This window comes from Carettochelys insculpta, chromosome 4 (assembly GCF_033958435.1).
Source record: "Carettochelys insculpta isolate YL-2023 chromosome 4, ASM3395843v1, whole genome shotgun sequence".
NCBI lineage: Eukaryota > Metazoa > Chordata > Testudines > Carettochelyidae > Carettochelys > Carettochelys insculpta.
In genome coordinates this window covers 58787871-58803177 of record NC_134140.1, presented here as the reverse complement: position 1 = coordinate 58803177, position 15307 = coordinate 58787871, and the positions used below count along the sequence as shown (strand labels likewise).

Genomic DNA, 15307 nt, shown 5'->3' with positions numbered 1-15307 from the left:
TGTCAGAGGCTAATAAAATTGATTTTAATAATACTGTTGTCTGCACTAACGTAAGGTCAGCATTGAAAAATCGATTTTGGCGTTACTCCTGGTGAAATCATGTTTACAGAAGTCGAACTTATACCCTCTTAAAATTGACCTAATGAACCCTGTGGTGAGGACTGATGCTTTATAAAATAGACCTAAGTCCTTAAATTCAATTTTATCCCCTAGTGTAGACCAGCCTTACTTTTTCTTTACAGACCTAAAAGGCAAAATGTGTACCTTGTATAAAGGTCCAGTTGGCAATGTACATGGGCATGCATTTGCGTCAATTTGATATTACACTTTATCTTCAGAATTTACATTGGAAATATTGATTTCATTAAGGGCTTCTGTGTGAGAGGTATTAAAAATATTTGGTAAAGAAAGGGCCTCATTCTGTTGCTGCATGTATTGTTTTGCTCTATTAATTCAATTGCCAGTTGTCTGAAAAAACCTGTTTTTGCACTGGTGAGGGGGACACCTAACATTTTGGCTGAGACATGACATTACAGTCTGATCTTTTGGCATTACCACAGACTGCCTCTCTATCTCTGAGAGAGACTTTTAACCCCACTTTGCCTGAGTTTCCCCTATCTAATAACGTACTTCACATGGCTATTATATGTTTTCATTCATTGATAGTTGTAAAGGATGTGGTACCCCCAAGGGGAGGCAGATGTACATGTGTGAAAAGTACTCTGCTGCAAGTAATGAATGAAGAAGTGAACTGTCAGTTGAATAGTCCCAGGTACCACAAAGTATTGCTACGGTTTATATATGTGGTTATCTGTGTCTTCAGAGAAGACAAAGTTGAAAGGAGAGACCAGGAAGCATATGAAACTAATCAAGAAAATCAAGTATTGGTAAGCCATAGGAGAGGTCATTGAAGCAATGTGAGAACAAGTCCTCCAGTTCCTTCCTTCCCTGTCTGCACAGAAAGGTTTAATAACAACTTTAGAGTGTCAGCAGTAAAGATGAAAGTAACTCCAAATTTCTTACAGGTACTGTTGTACTGCATCCCCACTGGGAAGGGTACTCGGGGCAGGGGGTTGGGGAGTGATAGGACAGTACCTGTAAGAAATTTAAGTGTGGGGTGGTGGTTGTGGGGCTCAGGGCAGGTGTTGCAGTGGGTGTGGGGATGCAGGAGTCAGGGTAGGGGCTTGAGAGAGTGGGGACGCAGAGCAGTGTTTGTGGGGGGGTGTGGAGGGGGCTCAGGGCAGTGTGGGTGGGGGTGGAGGAGTCAGGGTGGGGGCTTAGGAGGAGCTTCATCCCTCCCTAAATGGCACCCTTGGGAGGACATGGGGCTGGGACAGCCCTCGACTGGTGGGGGAGCAAGCCCTCAGCCAGCCCCTTTAACCTGCCTGCTTGCTGTCTTTGTGTGGCATTCTACAGGAGAGTCCCAAGATGGCTGCATGTCCTGCGGCCAAGTGCCCCAGCCATTGAGCTCCTTCTTGCCAGAGCTGTGCACCAGCTTATTTCCATCTCTGGTCACCCAGGAGCAGCAATAATGTGCTTAGAAGAGAAAGCAGAGAATAAATTAAAACCGTAAAACACGGGGATGGGTGCTTGTCACCGCAGGAAAAAGAGAGAGAACAGAGACCAACCTGACATGAAAGATACTTTGAAAATCATAGAAGCCAAATGACAATGAGATACAGTTGTCCCCATGAGAAACTTAAAATATTCTGTTGATGTAGGATGCATTGCAAGGTATCAGTGCAGAAGATAAAGGTATTAATTGGGACTGGGGGATGGTAATTGCAATATCCACAGCATGCTGGATCAGATTTAGTTTAGTAAACCAAAGCTTAGTATGAAATCTTTATGCTACAGCAGAGAGAACAGAACTGGTGATGATCACTGACCTGTATACAAGTTGCTTTTTTAATGTTTTGCTGTCTGTTTACTATCTCAGTAATGCATTTTACTCTCCCTCTGCCCACAAGGTTGTAGACGAAAATGGGGAACAAGTGCCCTGCTACTTAGTTATGGTGAGTTTACAGGAAGTTGGTGGAGCTGAAGCTAAGAACTGGAGTGTTCCCAGAAAGCTCAGTGAGTTTCAGAGTCTCCACCGAAAACTCAGTGAGGTAGGAACAATTTTTTCATGTGGGCGGGTTCTTCATCTTTTAAAATGTCAGACATACATTCAGAAAAAAAGATTGTTACCATTGTCACCTCTAATCTGTGCGAAAAATATAGAAATTAGCTTAAATATGAAGTATTTACAAAGTAAAACAAGCCCTTTGTGTTTGTAAAGAAAAACTATATCAAAGTGTGGTGGAAATTGGTTTATAAGTCTCTGGTATTGGCCTCCAAAGCTCAGGTGGTTATCTTTTTGATTCACAAGTGCTTCTTGGTGGCTAGTTTACTTAAGCTGCAGGACAAAGACACAGTGGAGGTAACTGCTTTATTTCAAAGGAAAACAAGAGGCTGATAGCTTTCTGAAAGAAAGGTGGTGGGCAAGAGCAGGACAGTAAAATTGAAAAGGGAATGAAATCTTAGGTATGTCTACGCTATCAAGTTTTGTTGTCAAAAACAGCAATAGTGAGAGCATTCATGCTGCAATGTGACTTGTTGGGGGAAAAAACACGCTGTTTTTCTGACAAAAAGACTTCCACCCCATGAGAGACATTTCTTTTTCTTTCCCATTATTGTCAACAAAGAACCAGTGTGGACTCCGATTTTATTTTGTCAACAGAACTGGATTCCGCCGGTATCCCACAATACCTGCCCTGATGTGTCTGCTCAGTGTTTTGCTCTCTGCTGCCCTGCACATATGCACCCCCTCCCCTTTCAAAGCTCTGGGATGTGTCTGATCTCTGAGCGAGCTGCTCTGTTTGGGGCATGAGCAAAGAGCAAATCATTGAACTGCTCCTGTTGTGCCCTGCCCTAAACACTGTTAGGCAGAATGTTGCTGCATGGGGAGATGGACAGATTGCTGTGCTGCTCTGACAGTACCCAACAGGCAGAGTTCATAGAGCTACTCATGACTGCGAATGCTGTGGGAGAACACAGAAGGAACCCTGAGATGCACAGGGATCAGCTCTGCTTTCCCACAACACTGCATTGTGGGATACATACCCACAGTTCATTGCTCACATTGTTGATGATGGTGCCCCCAAAGTGGACGTGACCTGTTGGTAGAGGGAGCACATGTGAACACAGTTTGGTGACTTTTGTGTTGTTGATTTTTGGATGTCAGTGTAAGTTTTGTCAACAGAACTTGGTGGTGTAGACATACCCATAGCAACAGGGGGCAGAGTCCTTCTGGGGTTTTCTCAGTGGACTCCAGTAACAGACTTGTGGAGGGTACCACTCTGCTGCAATTGATTTAATCGGAAATGGAAGATAGAAAGAAAACAGGAAGAAGCTTAATTTGAATCCCACCACTTTCACCTTTGTCACACTTTGTTGCTTTAATTACAGGCGTCTTTCCAACTTTTTGTCTCTTTGCCAGTTTAACTGGACACTCGTGACACACCTGCTGCTTCCCAATGCCTCAGTGGGCCTTTGTGTCTTTTATGCTTTATGGCCAATGGACACTGTCTACGGCAAGATGGATTTTCTGTCTCTGCCTCTTCTCCTTTTCTTTTTTTATGCATTGTCCTGATTCATCTAACTTGATGTCTTCTCGACACGCAGTCCATCATTATCCTATATGGTTTCCTTGTCAAGAATATGGCATGCCCAAATGCAAAACATGTAAATGCACCAGAATCTGGTTATTCCTCATGAATGTACTTTCAGATTAACTGCTGTGTACAGTCTTTTTTTGGACCGAATTTTCTCGCTAGCAGCTAATTTTTGCTGAAGCTTATCTTTTTCTTGAAAAGATTACAAAAAAGTTTGTACTTGTCATTTTCATGTTTAATAATGAATTGTGTTTGCTGACGGGATTATGCTTATGCTTACGGTGACTTATGCTCTGGATTGGCATATGAGCCCATTTTGAGTTCCAAGCATGAACTCTGGCCCCCATGGCAAGTGAGGGCTTGAAGCGGTAGGGGAGAGAGAGTGTGCGCTTTGGGAAAGAGACCACTTTGTTAGTCTGGAAACCACTCTTTTGGCCAACACAGGATTGGTAGTGATGGGACACCAAAGGAGTAGTTCCTAACCTATGTTACCTATGGTTGGCCGGAGAAAGAGTTCCTTGGGACGCTCAGAAGTGTGGAAGGGAGAGGAAAACTAGGGCTTGTCTTTGCGTCTGCATTTTGACACATACCCTTTTCTGCCTTTTGGTGTATGTATGTATTAAAAATGTACTGGAATAATTTATTTCATCCTTTCTCTGCTCAGTGTTTTCCATCATTAAAGAAAGTTCAGTTGCCTTCTCTCAGTAAGCTGCCCTTCAAATCTGTAGATCAAAAATTTATGGAAAAGTCCAAGAACCAGTTAAATAACTTCTTACAGGTAAGAAAACAAAGACTGTATTCTCTTTAACTTTGTTAATTACAGAGTTTAAAGGCAAACTGGCTGCCCCCATTCTGAGCTGCTGGGGTCTGGAATCCACAGTAGTTTGACTGCGTAGGTGCAATGCATTTTCTCCCAAGCTTTAGAAAAAATTCCTCTCTTTGTCTTCAGTACTGTTCTACAAGCACTGTTTAGAAGGTTGTGCTGCAGTCACTGCTCCTCCTTCTGTGGCTTGCTGAAAGACTGTACATCAGTCATTCATGTTTTTTTTCTCTTGGAGAGCTCTCAGTGGGTATTTTCAAACAGTCTGAGGAGCTCACAAGTATGCAGCGTCACAAGGTGCCTTTCTGTCACCCCGCCTGCATGTGTATAACTTAGGAGAGCTAGTTAGTGTGTTGATGTAAGAGTTTGTGCTGTGCAGATGACACCCAGCTGTATGTCTCTTTCTCTTCTCAGCAACGCTACGTCTACACTACAGAGATCTTTGGAAAGAAGCCCTTCTGGAAGATCTCTTCTTTTGTGATCCACACACAAAAAAGCAGATCAAAAGAACGGGCCAGGGATCAAAAAAATCAAGTGCCCGTGGAGCATCTACACACGTCTTCTTTAGAAAGAAGCTTTCAGAAGAAGGCACTCTTCCTGAAACCAGAGTGGAAGAGAGCTTTCCAAAGGAGCGACACATTCTTCCGATTTACTTTCGAAAGAACACTTTTTGTGTGGAGATGCTCCACGGGAATCTTTCAAAAGAGCCCCCTTCTTTTGAAAAATGTTGTGAAAGACCTTGCTAGTGTAGATGCAGCCAGTCAAGTGTTTAGCTGAAACTAGGGCATGGATGAGAGCAATCTGGCTTTTGAATCCATTTAAGTCTGCGCTGGTGATAGTGGGTTGGGAGGAGGAGATGGCAAAGGTAACAGCAGCGCCTTTGTTTGAGAGTGCATTTGATATTGGTTCACAGAATCATAGGCTGGAAGGGACCACTCTTGGTTAATAGTACTCATGTCTTATGGGCAATGTTAGATCTCAAGATGCTGTTTGAAGATCATATTACAGCAGTGACCTGGTCAGCTTTTTACAGTCTGTGTCTGGCTGGGCGATTGTGCCATCAGCTTTTTCTTGATGTGGACCTTGCCACTGGTATCCATGCTTTCGTCACCTCAGGATAAGACTGTTGTAATGTACTCTGTGGACTATACTTTATAATATTTCAGCGACTGAAGCTGGTCCCAAATGTATGTGTTTGCTAAGTGAGCACGACATCGCACTGGGGAGTATGCAATCCCTGTGCTTTAAGATTAGCCTGGCTACCAGTTGATTGTGCTCTAGAGACTATAGAGTCCTATCTGATCTGTAGACAAAAGAGCACTGAGTGGCTTGGGACTGGCCTAGCTGAGGTCCATCTCTTCCTATATCCTCCTGCCACAGCTGTGGTCAGCAGGTGCTTAAGGTTGTCCTCTTTGTTATAAAAGGTGGGCATTCCAACAGGGCATTCATTCTGTCAGGGATCCAAAACTCTGGAAGTTACTGTCATTTGGTCCAAAGAAGCTTGAATCTGGTGACCTTCCATATGCAAAAGATGCCTATTGAATAGGATCTCAACAGACGGCTGCAGGTGTGCTTCCTAGACAACAGGTGGCTGGCCAGACAAATTCCTGTGAAATTGATTTCAGTGTTCCTGAAGTTTTATTTGATAGTATGTATTGTATGATTAATTATTATGTTGGATTGCCTAGAGCCTTGGGTAGGTGTCGTCATTATTTTAAATCCAAATAAATGAATAAAAGGTACTTTTGGGATAGGACAACATTTGAAGCGGTTGTATTGAGGTCTGCAAGATAAAATTTCATTTAGCCTCAAGCAGAACCAAACAGGAGACATTATACAATTTTACAGATACAGGAGTAGAGCTTTCAGGGCCACCTGGCTTAACATTGCTGCTTGTTTAAAGCAGACTGTTTAACAATTAAGAGAAACTCTTGTAGATTCTGAAGTTCAGAGACTAATACGCCACGGGTGATTCAGGAAAAATTAAACTTACTGCACTGATTGATATGAAATGTAAATTGATCATAGCATAATCTTCCTGCATAGTTTTCCATTTTATTTTCCAGGTACTATAATATAACCAAAAGTTGCTGTAAAACAGCAGGGTATATTTTTCCCTCAGGAAATTAAATAATTGTATGTATGTTCTTTTTCAAAAACAGGATGTTACTGAAGTAGAGCTGAGTGCCATTAATATTAAATGTAATTTTTTTTAAACTGGCATTAGGATTTCAAACCCTGAATGTTTGCCATTTCATTGACGTGTTTTACAAAGGCGTTAAAAAAACAGAAATTTATTGAAATCTGAAACCCAATTAGATTATTGCATTTTTAATTGCTTTTTCTTTGGATGCTTCATTATCCTTAAATAAAAACTTGAGATTTTAGGCATCAAACATTAGGACTTCTCTCTCTCCCCCCGTCAAGCCCCATCCTTTTTGTGTCCTCTCTCCTTTTGTTTCTTGCTGTTGTAAATTCTCTTCAGTCCTAGCTGCTTGTGGTCAGATGTTCCATTTTCCATGCCCATAACCTTTTCTGCAAACCATCCTTTCTGTCAGTGCCTGAAGAACCTCCTTCAAAATGCTGCTGCTTCTCTGGTGCTCAGAATCCAGTCCTGTTTATCTGCATCTTTGTCTGTGTCATATTCGCCATTCTCACAGCAGCACACAAGGCAAAGCAGCTAGTTCTGTAAAGGTTTCCCTGCAGATGAAGTAAATTAGGTCGTGAACATGCTGTTTGATGCAATCAAATCGTATTTGCCAGGGAAAAATAAAAATGACCCATGGGCGTGCATATGGAGAGAGCTTGGCAGGTGAGCAGTTACAGCGGTACCCAGTTAGGAAAGAGAATTATTGGCAACAGTCTGCAAAAAAGCATACACAAAGCTTCGACAGAAAGGAAGGCTGTTGTCAGAATTTTACTGGAGCTATTTTTGGCTTAAAAAAAGTGACTATATAAAAACAGTTCCTACTTACTCAAGGAATATGTTTGTCTGTGTATTTCCTGTGTATGTCATTTGCATATTTTACTGTTTAATTTGTATTACTTTTTACTACTAAATAACTGCAGAGCCAAAATGAACCAGATTCTCTTTTGGGCCATACATCATTTTACCCACAAGCCTTATATTCCTCTCTCACTGGCCTAAATCAGGAGCAAATCTATTGTAACCATTACAGTTGTCATATGTTAAATAAGAGTCCTTGATAGCTGAGTCATTCCTTGTATTTAGATCTTTATTGGTAGCAGAGGGGCAGGAAATGGAGACAATGTATAAGCCGAAAGGAACTCCTCTTGGGTTTCAGATCCCATGTTGAGCTTGCAGCATTGACGTTTGGAAGGAAAAAAGTCTCTCTAGTGGTAAGTCATTTGGCTCTCAGAGTGACTATGGAGCTAAAAGCTTGGAACTCTACAATGATATTTTTATAATAATTTGTTTTTACTTTTTAAAACAAAATCTCTTGGAACTAATTGTCATAGCATAAGGATATTAAAAATTTTAATATCCTTTTAATAAGTTTTAACATTTAAAAATGATGGTGGATAATGTTCCCAAAACTCAAGTCTCTGTGTAAGATGACGGATACTATTCTTATTCATGAATGCTAGCCTTACTGTGCACCTGATTAGTGTTTTAGTCAGCTGTACTGAAGAATCCATTGCACCTTATTGTATAAATAATTCATATTCCATTTCTATGTTGTGAATATTCTTCATTCTATTTTCTCCACAGAAGCTGCTTTCTGATGAAAGATTATGTCAGAGTGAAGCACTTTATGCCTTTTTGAGCCCTTCCCCTGAGCACCTCAAAGTTATTGATGTGCAAGGAAAGAAATCTGCTTTTTCACTCTCAGCATTTCTGGAAAGACTTCCTGGTGATTTCTTTTCTCATCAAGAGGTGAGTGGTGGAAAGGTAGTTTTCCTAGATTTAATCATGTAACTAATATATGCTGTTAATACATGACTAATATATGCTGTTAATGTGCGTTAATGTGTTTGCAAAGATGCTGTTCATCCAAGGTGACTTCTTAAAATGCTACTAAATAAAACAGATTTCCTATCTGTGGTAAATATAAAATGTAGACAATTGTATAAACTGTATGTTCCACATTAATGAAATGTAAGCAACCCGGGACACACTTTGCTAGCAAGATTTTTGTGTTTTCAAACACTTAAACATACAGCGCTTGTAGAGAGGTCCAGGGATATCTCTGCTGATGAAACCCAGACTGGGGTGGTAAGGTGGATCTCTTTAATAAAAATGCTTTTCTTTTGTTCTGCTTCTCTACATCCTCCATGTAACTTTCTGTACATGCCCATCATCAGTGTAGTTTTCTCCTGTTTTTGTTGAAATTAGACTACCAGAAATAAGGGATCCAAATTCAATGGCTCTGATACTCTGTACCATATGCCCTTCTTCCATACCATTCAAGTAGTTCTTTTGTATGTGGCAGGGGAATGCTTCAGTTGGCTAAGGCAAAAGTTAAGCATTTTATTTGGCCATTGAATTTATTTTTTGCTTTTTTCCATTTATGAAAGGTACTTATAGGCTGTTCAGAATGAGGACTGTGATTTTTCCCTCTGTGGCTGTACAGTACATGTTCAGTGTGGGACTACTGTACTATAAATCACATATAATATTCTAAGCACATAAAAGCTCACAAAAATTATCACACTTACCGTGTATCAATCTCAAACAACAACATGACCCCTCCTCCCTCACACTGCTGAGGTTGCCAGAAAAAGCCTGTTTCTCCAGGTTTTACAGCGTGCCCTGAAATTGTTCAATCCACACATCGAGACCACGGGAGTAAGTTCCAGAGCTGAGTGCTCCTTTTTAAAGAATGTCCTTTCTGCCCTCCCAGGCAAAGACCTCTGACTGTTGACCCCTGACTTTGCAGTAAGCCTGTTTGTTCCAGTGTACTCATTTCAAAAAGACATGCCTCCAAACAACTGAACTATGCTGGTTCTACAGTGTGGCACTGAAAGAGGAGTAAGGATTGTGCCTTTGCATCCCCTCAAAGGGCAAGCTAGAATGGCAATGCCGCAGCTTTTTTGTGCTTCACAGTGGAGCCAGAATGCTCCCTAACTCTCACAATGAACAATCCATGGGGGTGAAAAGATCAATTGATTACCTCCAACAGTGAATTAATATTCCAGATACACCAGCTGCAAGGAGCCCTTTCCATCTTCTTTTTCTTTTTGTTCCTCTCTTGAGGCATTTTTACTTCAAGAGATTTTAATTATAAAAGTAGCAGTTGAGTGGCATGTCCAAGCCATTCTGTGGAGATGACCCATCTACAATATAAATGCACTTGGAAGACATTTGTGGATTTTGACAAACTACATTACCTGTTCTACTTACACAAGATGTTTTTTGTAGCTCAGTGTGCTATTGACTACTACTTTGCATATTTCTTATCTGTCAATAAATGATGCACTTGCAACTATTCCTGTTGATGGGAATATTTCATTTGGTATTTGTCAGAAACAGCTGTTCTTTCTTTTTTAAATCTGGCTGCAATTGTAGGTGTAAAATATAAAAGGGTATTCTGGTGATAGTTCTACTAATGTCAAAGATGATAAAATACCTTCACTGGAAAGACATAGGCTCTTAGATGGGAGTGAAGGATAAAATAAATATGTAATATATTTTGCTCTTTAATTGAAAATGGTGCTTGAGAGATTGTGTGTACATAAGAGCATACCACCTCTCAAAATATGTAGGTTTATATATGCACACACAAGATGGAAGCAGAAAGGCTTAAGGAACACAGGAGAAGGGAAGGCAGGGACATAACGATAGGGAACGAGAGAGGAAGAAAAATGAGGGAGTGGAAAAAGAATGGTGATTGGGAAAAAAAATGGAGGAAAAGACAAAGCGAGAAAACACAAAGATAGAATTGTAGAAATGTTGGGCTGGAAGGGGCCTTGAAGTTGTCAGGTCCAACCTCCCTGTATTGAGACAGGGCCAAATAAATATAAAGTGTGCCTGACCGGTGTTTGTCTGACCTTATCTCAGACACTTTCAAGTTATGGGGATTTGCCAAGCACTACCTGCAGTGGAGCTGATCCACCTCTGCTTCAGAACACCCCTTAGCAGAGCAGAAGATAGTACCAAGGTCTCCATCTCACTTTTCTTTTCTTAAGACTAACCATAACCAGTTTATTAATCTTTCTTCAGAGGTTAGGTTGTCTAAACCCCTTAACATTTGTTGCTCTCTTAGGGACTCCCCAGTTCATCCACATCATTCCTAAAGTGAGGTGTGCAGAACTGGACAGACTGTTCAAGCTGAGGCTTCACCAGTGCCAACTAGAGCAGAAACAGATATCTCACATGGTTTACATGTAACATTCCTGTTAAGATACAATACCACAGAACTATATTATTTATTATTATTTTTGCAACTGTATCACGGTACTGACTCATAGGCTGTGTCTAGACTAGCCTCCAACTTTGAAGGGAGCATGGTAATTAGGGTGTTGGGAGATCACTAAGGAAGTTTTGCGGTGCATATGCAGCACTTCATTAGGCTAAATCTCCCCCATGGCAACTTTGAAGTGCTGGCTTGTGTGTAGCCGTGGGTACTTTGAAGTGCCCATGCTCCTTCAAAGTCCCTTTACTAAAGGGGACCGCATATGCACCACAGCACTTCCTTAGTGATCTCCCAACACCCTAATTACCATGCCCCCTTCAAAGTTGGGGGCTAGTCTGGACACAGCCATAGTCAAATGGAGATCCAGTTTTAGCCTCCTGGACGTTTTCAGGAGTACTGTCACTTACCAGTTTTTCTTCTTTTTGCAGATGTTCATTTAACTTTTCCTCTTTTCCTTCTTTTCTTTTGTACTTATTTATTGAGTTTTATCTTGTTGAATTCAGGCCAGTTCTCCAATTTGTGAAGGACATTTTAAATTCTAATCCTGTCTTCCAAAGTGCTTGTAACTACTCAGAGCTTGGTATCATCTGCAGATTTAATAAGCATACTCTCTGCTCCTTTATCCAAGTCATTAACAAGAATATTGAGTAGTACTGAACCCTGGACTGACTCTCTCAGACCCCACTAGATTTGTTCTCTCAATTTGACAACAAACACCAAATTATTACCCTTCAAGGATGTTTTTTCAGACATTTGTGCATCTACTTTCTCAGTAATTTAAACCACGTTTCGTTAGTTTGATTGAGTGTTAGATAGGACGACATCAAAAGAAATCAATGGTAATTAAAGGCCCCTTCATTACCTGGTGTTTTGTGTATTTCTGTTGTTTATTCTCGAAATGCCACTTCCACTGGTTCTTTCTGATTTGATAGGTATATAGTGGACTTCTACCATGATATCTCCCTTATTTTATTGTTAGCTGGAGATTTTTCAACTGGTCTGCTTCTCGCATCCTTCTGGACATGAGAACAAATGTGTATGTATTGTTGATGTATAATGCAACAGCTCCTCCCTTCTTATTCTCCCTGTCCTTCCTGAACAACCAAGCCTCTGTAATCTCATTAAGTAATACTTTACTTTATGCACTGGTGCTTCCAGTTCTTCCTGTTTATTTCCCCATACTCAGTTCTTTGGTGTATAGATTGGTAGGATGCTGAGCGTATTCCCCCACTAATTTCCATGTTGGCATTCCCATGATCTTATTCTAATTTTCCAACATCTAGCCCTCACTTAAGGCTGCCTTTTTTTTAATGCTTACCTGTGGGCTTATGTCACCTGCCTCCATGGGACCTCATTTTAAAGCCCTCCCCACTAGATTGGTAAATGGGTGCATGAAGATGTTCTTTTCCTTGATCAGGTGGACCTCTCTCTTCACAGTAGTCTTCCTTGGAACAATGTTCCATGGCCAAGGAGACTAAGGCTCTCGTTGACACTATCTTCACAGCCATGTATTCCTCTCCAGGATGGACCTGTCCCTGCCTGAGCTCTTATCCTCAATGAGCAGGATGAATGAGAACACCATCTGCACCCTTGGCTTGTTCCTGCTTCAGTTCTGGAGACCTGGAGTCACTTCTGAGCTGCTCGCTGTCAGACCTGGCAGTATCATTAGTGTACACATGGATGAGCGGCATGGGGTAGCGATCACAGGGTTGGAAGAGGCTCTCCAACCTTTCTGTAATGTCATGAGCTCCAAAGATAAAATGTCAGGTTGGCAGGAAGATGCCGCCACCCCCTGCAAAAGAGAGCCTCTGAGCAGCGGCTCTCTGTGCAGCCTCCTCTTGAGTTTCCAAGCTTTGGGGACAACTGGCTGCTCCTCAGCCATTGTGCCTGCTCTTTCCTGCCTGTTGTCAGTGCTGCATGCAAGTTCTTGACCTCAGTGGACAAGGTACCTGGTTGGAGGTGCAGCACTGTCTGCTGCCACAGGTGGCCAACAGCCAGTCTCCTCCATGTAGACCAGCCAATTCTCTCCTCTCTGCTGCTGTAGTCATCTGTAGCCATCTAGCATCCTCTTTGCCATGTGTGTTCTGCCAAGGAAGCCCTTGCACACCAGGATGATATACAGATGAGCCACCAACAGACACCAGATTTTCCTGCTGGCTGCATTCCAGGCAAGTTGAGACCAGGACCTCAGTGAAAGTCTTCAGGATCATTAAGCCTGTCAGTTGGGGTGGGGCGTGTGACCACAGGTCCAGGCAGAGGAAGAGGTAGCAGTCGTGCTGGCAACAGGCTATTTTCATCCTACTGCAGGTTCTTCTTTGCAGACTGTCCACAAGTTAAGAAATCCCTAACAAACAGCCCTACCTCCCTGCCTTCCTCCACGGATGAACACAGCTGGCAAATTATCTTAGTCTCCCAGCTATCTTCATCTTATCAGTCATGTAGCTAGAAGGAAAGAATACTGATGGAAGAGGATGGAGAAGGAAAAAATTATAATATTTTTTCTTTACTCCTTTTCTTTGTTTCGAAAAAATGTGGGGGAAGGTTATCGTGAATGGATCCCAGACCAGTGCCTCTGCCAAGGTACTTAAGGTTTCAGAGTATGCGACAGCTCAGTGGTTGCCCAATAGCATAGTCTAAGCGTGTTTGTTGTTGTTTTACCTGATTGAACACCATAAGCGCCAGCTGAACATTACATGGTCACTCATTTAAACAAGAGTTTTCACATTATTCCTTGTTTTGTAATTTCTAGCAGAAATGCTCTCATTTTATAACTTTCAGTCTAGATCACGCCTCGAGCTCTTCAAATCTGTGAGGCTAGGAGTGTTCTTTTCTATTGCTTTTTTCAGAATCATATACTGGAGCTATTTTAAGACCTGCACTATTGATAATGCTCATGGGAAAGGACTCTATACATTTCAAATGTATATTTTTAGCTGTCAAGACCAAAACCAAATCATAGGGAAAGGAGAATTATTAGTGTTTTGCACCATTAAATATGAGAGGAGGTTCAGGTTCATGCAGTAGGTAGTTGGGAAGGGAAGGAGGTTTACATTTCAGGTCCCTTCAGAGCTGTCTTTCATACTGTGCCTGTATTGCTCTTTTAGGAGGAGACAGAAGAGGACAGTGACCTGTCAGACTATGGAGATGATGTGGATGGGAAACGAGATGCTCTTGCGGAGCCATGCTTCATGCTAATTGGCGAGATTTTTGAGCTGCGAGGAAGTAAGCTTTTGAACTCGCTCATTAGTGGAGTCTGTTGTTCAAGAAAAAAAGCTAAGAAATAATGGCTTTTTTTCCCCAGACATAAAAATTAATCCCTCTTTCCCTACCATTTAAATGAGTGGAGCTATTGTTGCAGTATAAAATACTGATTTCTTTGGAAATTGTAACTGTTCAATTTCCTGACTCTTCTGGTATTAAGCTCCGAGTTATAACACTGGGGATTTTGCATTAAATATTGGTAAGCTTCACTTCTGTCTAAAAATATCCTGCATTTCCAAAACACAGACACAATCAGAGTATGCATTTGTCAGGATACAGCATTTTATAGGGAATTAAATTAGAAAGTAATTTGCATATTGTTAAAGGAACATGACTTGCATTATTACTCCACATACAACTAAAGTACATAGTAGACTTGAAGCAGCATGTAATTTTTTTCAGAACAACTATTATAAAATATCACACCTTTTCAAAGCACTGAAATTACATGCCCCAACTGGAAGTCTTTGCAAAATAAAGATGTTTCCTAAGACGCTATTCTTAAGACAGTGAAAGTTAACTGAGAATTTTATAGTTAGAGAATACTCAAATTTTTTCTTTCATTTGTTCTTGATGACAAGAAGCTGCCTTTTTTCTATTTGCAAGTATATTCAGAATTCCAGAGCCATTGGTGAATACTGTACATCCTACCCTTTAGAAATACACATGCAAACCTAAACAAAACCAAACAAAAACAAGAATGATGTAGGACATAGTGCTGGACCACAATTAATGTAAACTTTTAGGTGATATATTCTTCAAAAAAAAATTTCCAATACGAATAAAAAATCAACAATATAGGTCTTTGCCCATGTCTACAAATATAAAAAAATTGGTGAAATGGTATAATAATCATTATTTGTACTCCTTGTTATGATCTAAACTTGATGGATAGTGCTTGGCTGTCTGTAAAGAATAAAGAGAAAGTTATCATTGGAAAAATCAGATTTCATCTTATTTTATTTAAAAAAAAATCTAACTTATCATTGGCTTTGATGTTTGTAGTTTATAAATCCACTGGACATCATGTGTCCAAATATTAACTCTGCTTCCTCCTGTTTTGGTATTTCTGTAAATTGAAAACTTGAACTAGCAAGTCCAATTCAGTATATTTTTTTTCTGTTATTGCCAGTTGCACCTAAAGTATTTTTTCACATAATTTGGTGGCAACATTTGATGTTCGTTATTTTTTT

The 15307-nt window shown here is 40.8% G+C and overlaps 1 protein-coding gene across 4 annotated transcripts in view; it reads left to right on the top strand.

Moving 5' to 3' along the window:
- Window positions 1-15307, top strand: part of SNX25 (sorting nexin 25) — a 152308-nt gene that overhangs the window by 111804 nt on the left and 25197 nt on the right. For 2 of the 4 annotated variants that reach the window (XM_074991845.1, XM_074991843.1), the window contains 5 exons: window positions 1971-2111; window positions 4321-4434; window positions 7723-7836; window positions 8210-8374; window positions 13958-14075. In XM_074991845.1, the coding sequence (XP_074847946.1) occupies window positions 1971-2111; window positions 4321-4434; window positions 7723-7836; window positions 8210-8374; window positions 13958-14075 (652 nt within the window). The remainder of the gene's footprint in view (window positions 1-1970; window positions 2112-4320; window positions 4435-7722; window positions 7837-8209; window positions 8375-13957; window positions 14076-15307) is intronic. The other 2 variants (XM_074991844.1, XM_074991842.1) reach the window with 2 other exon arrangements.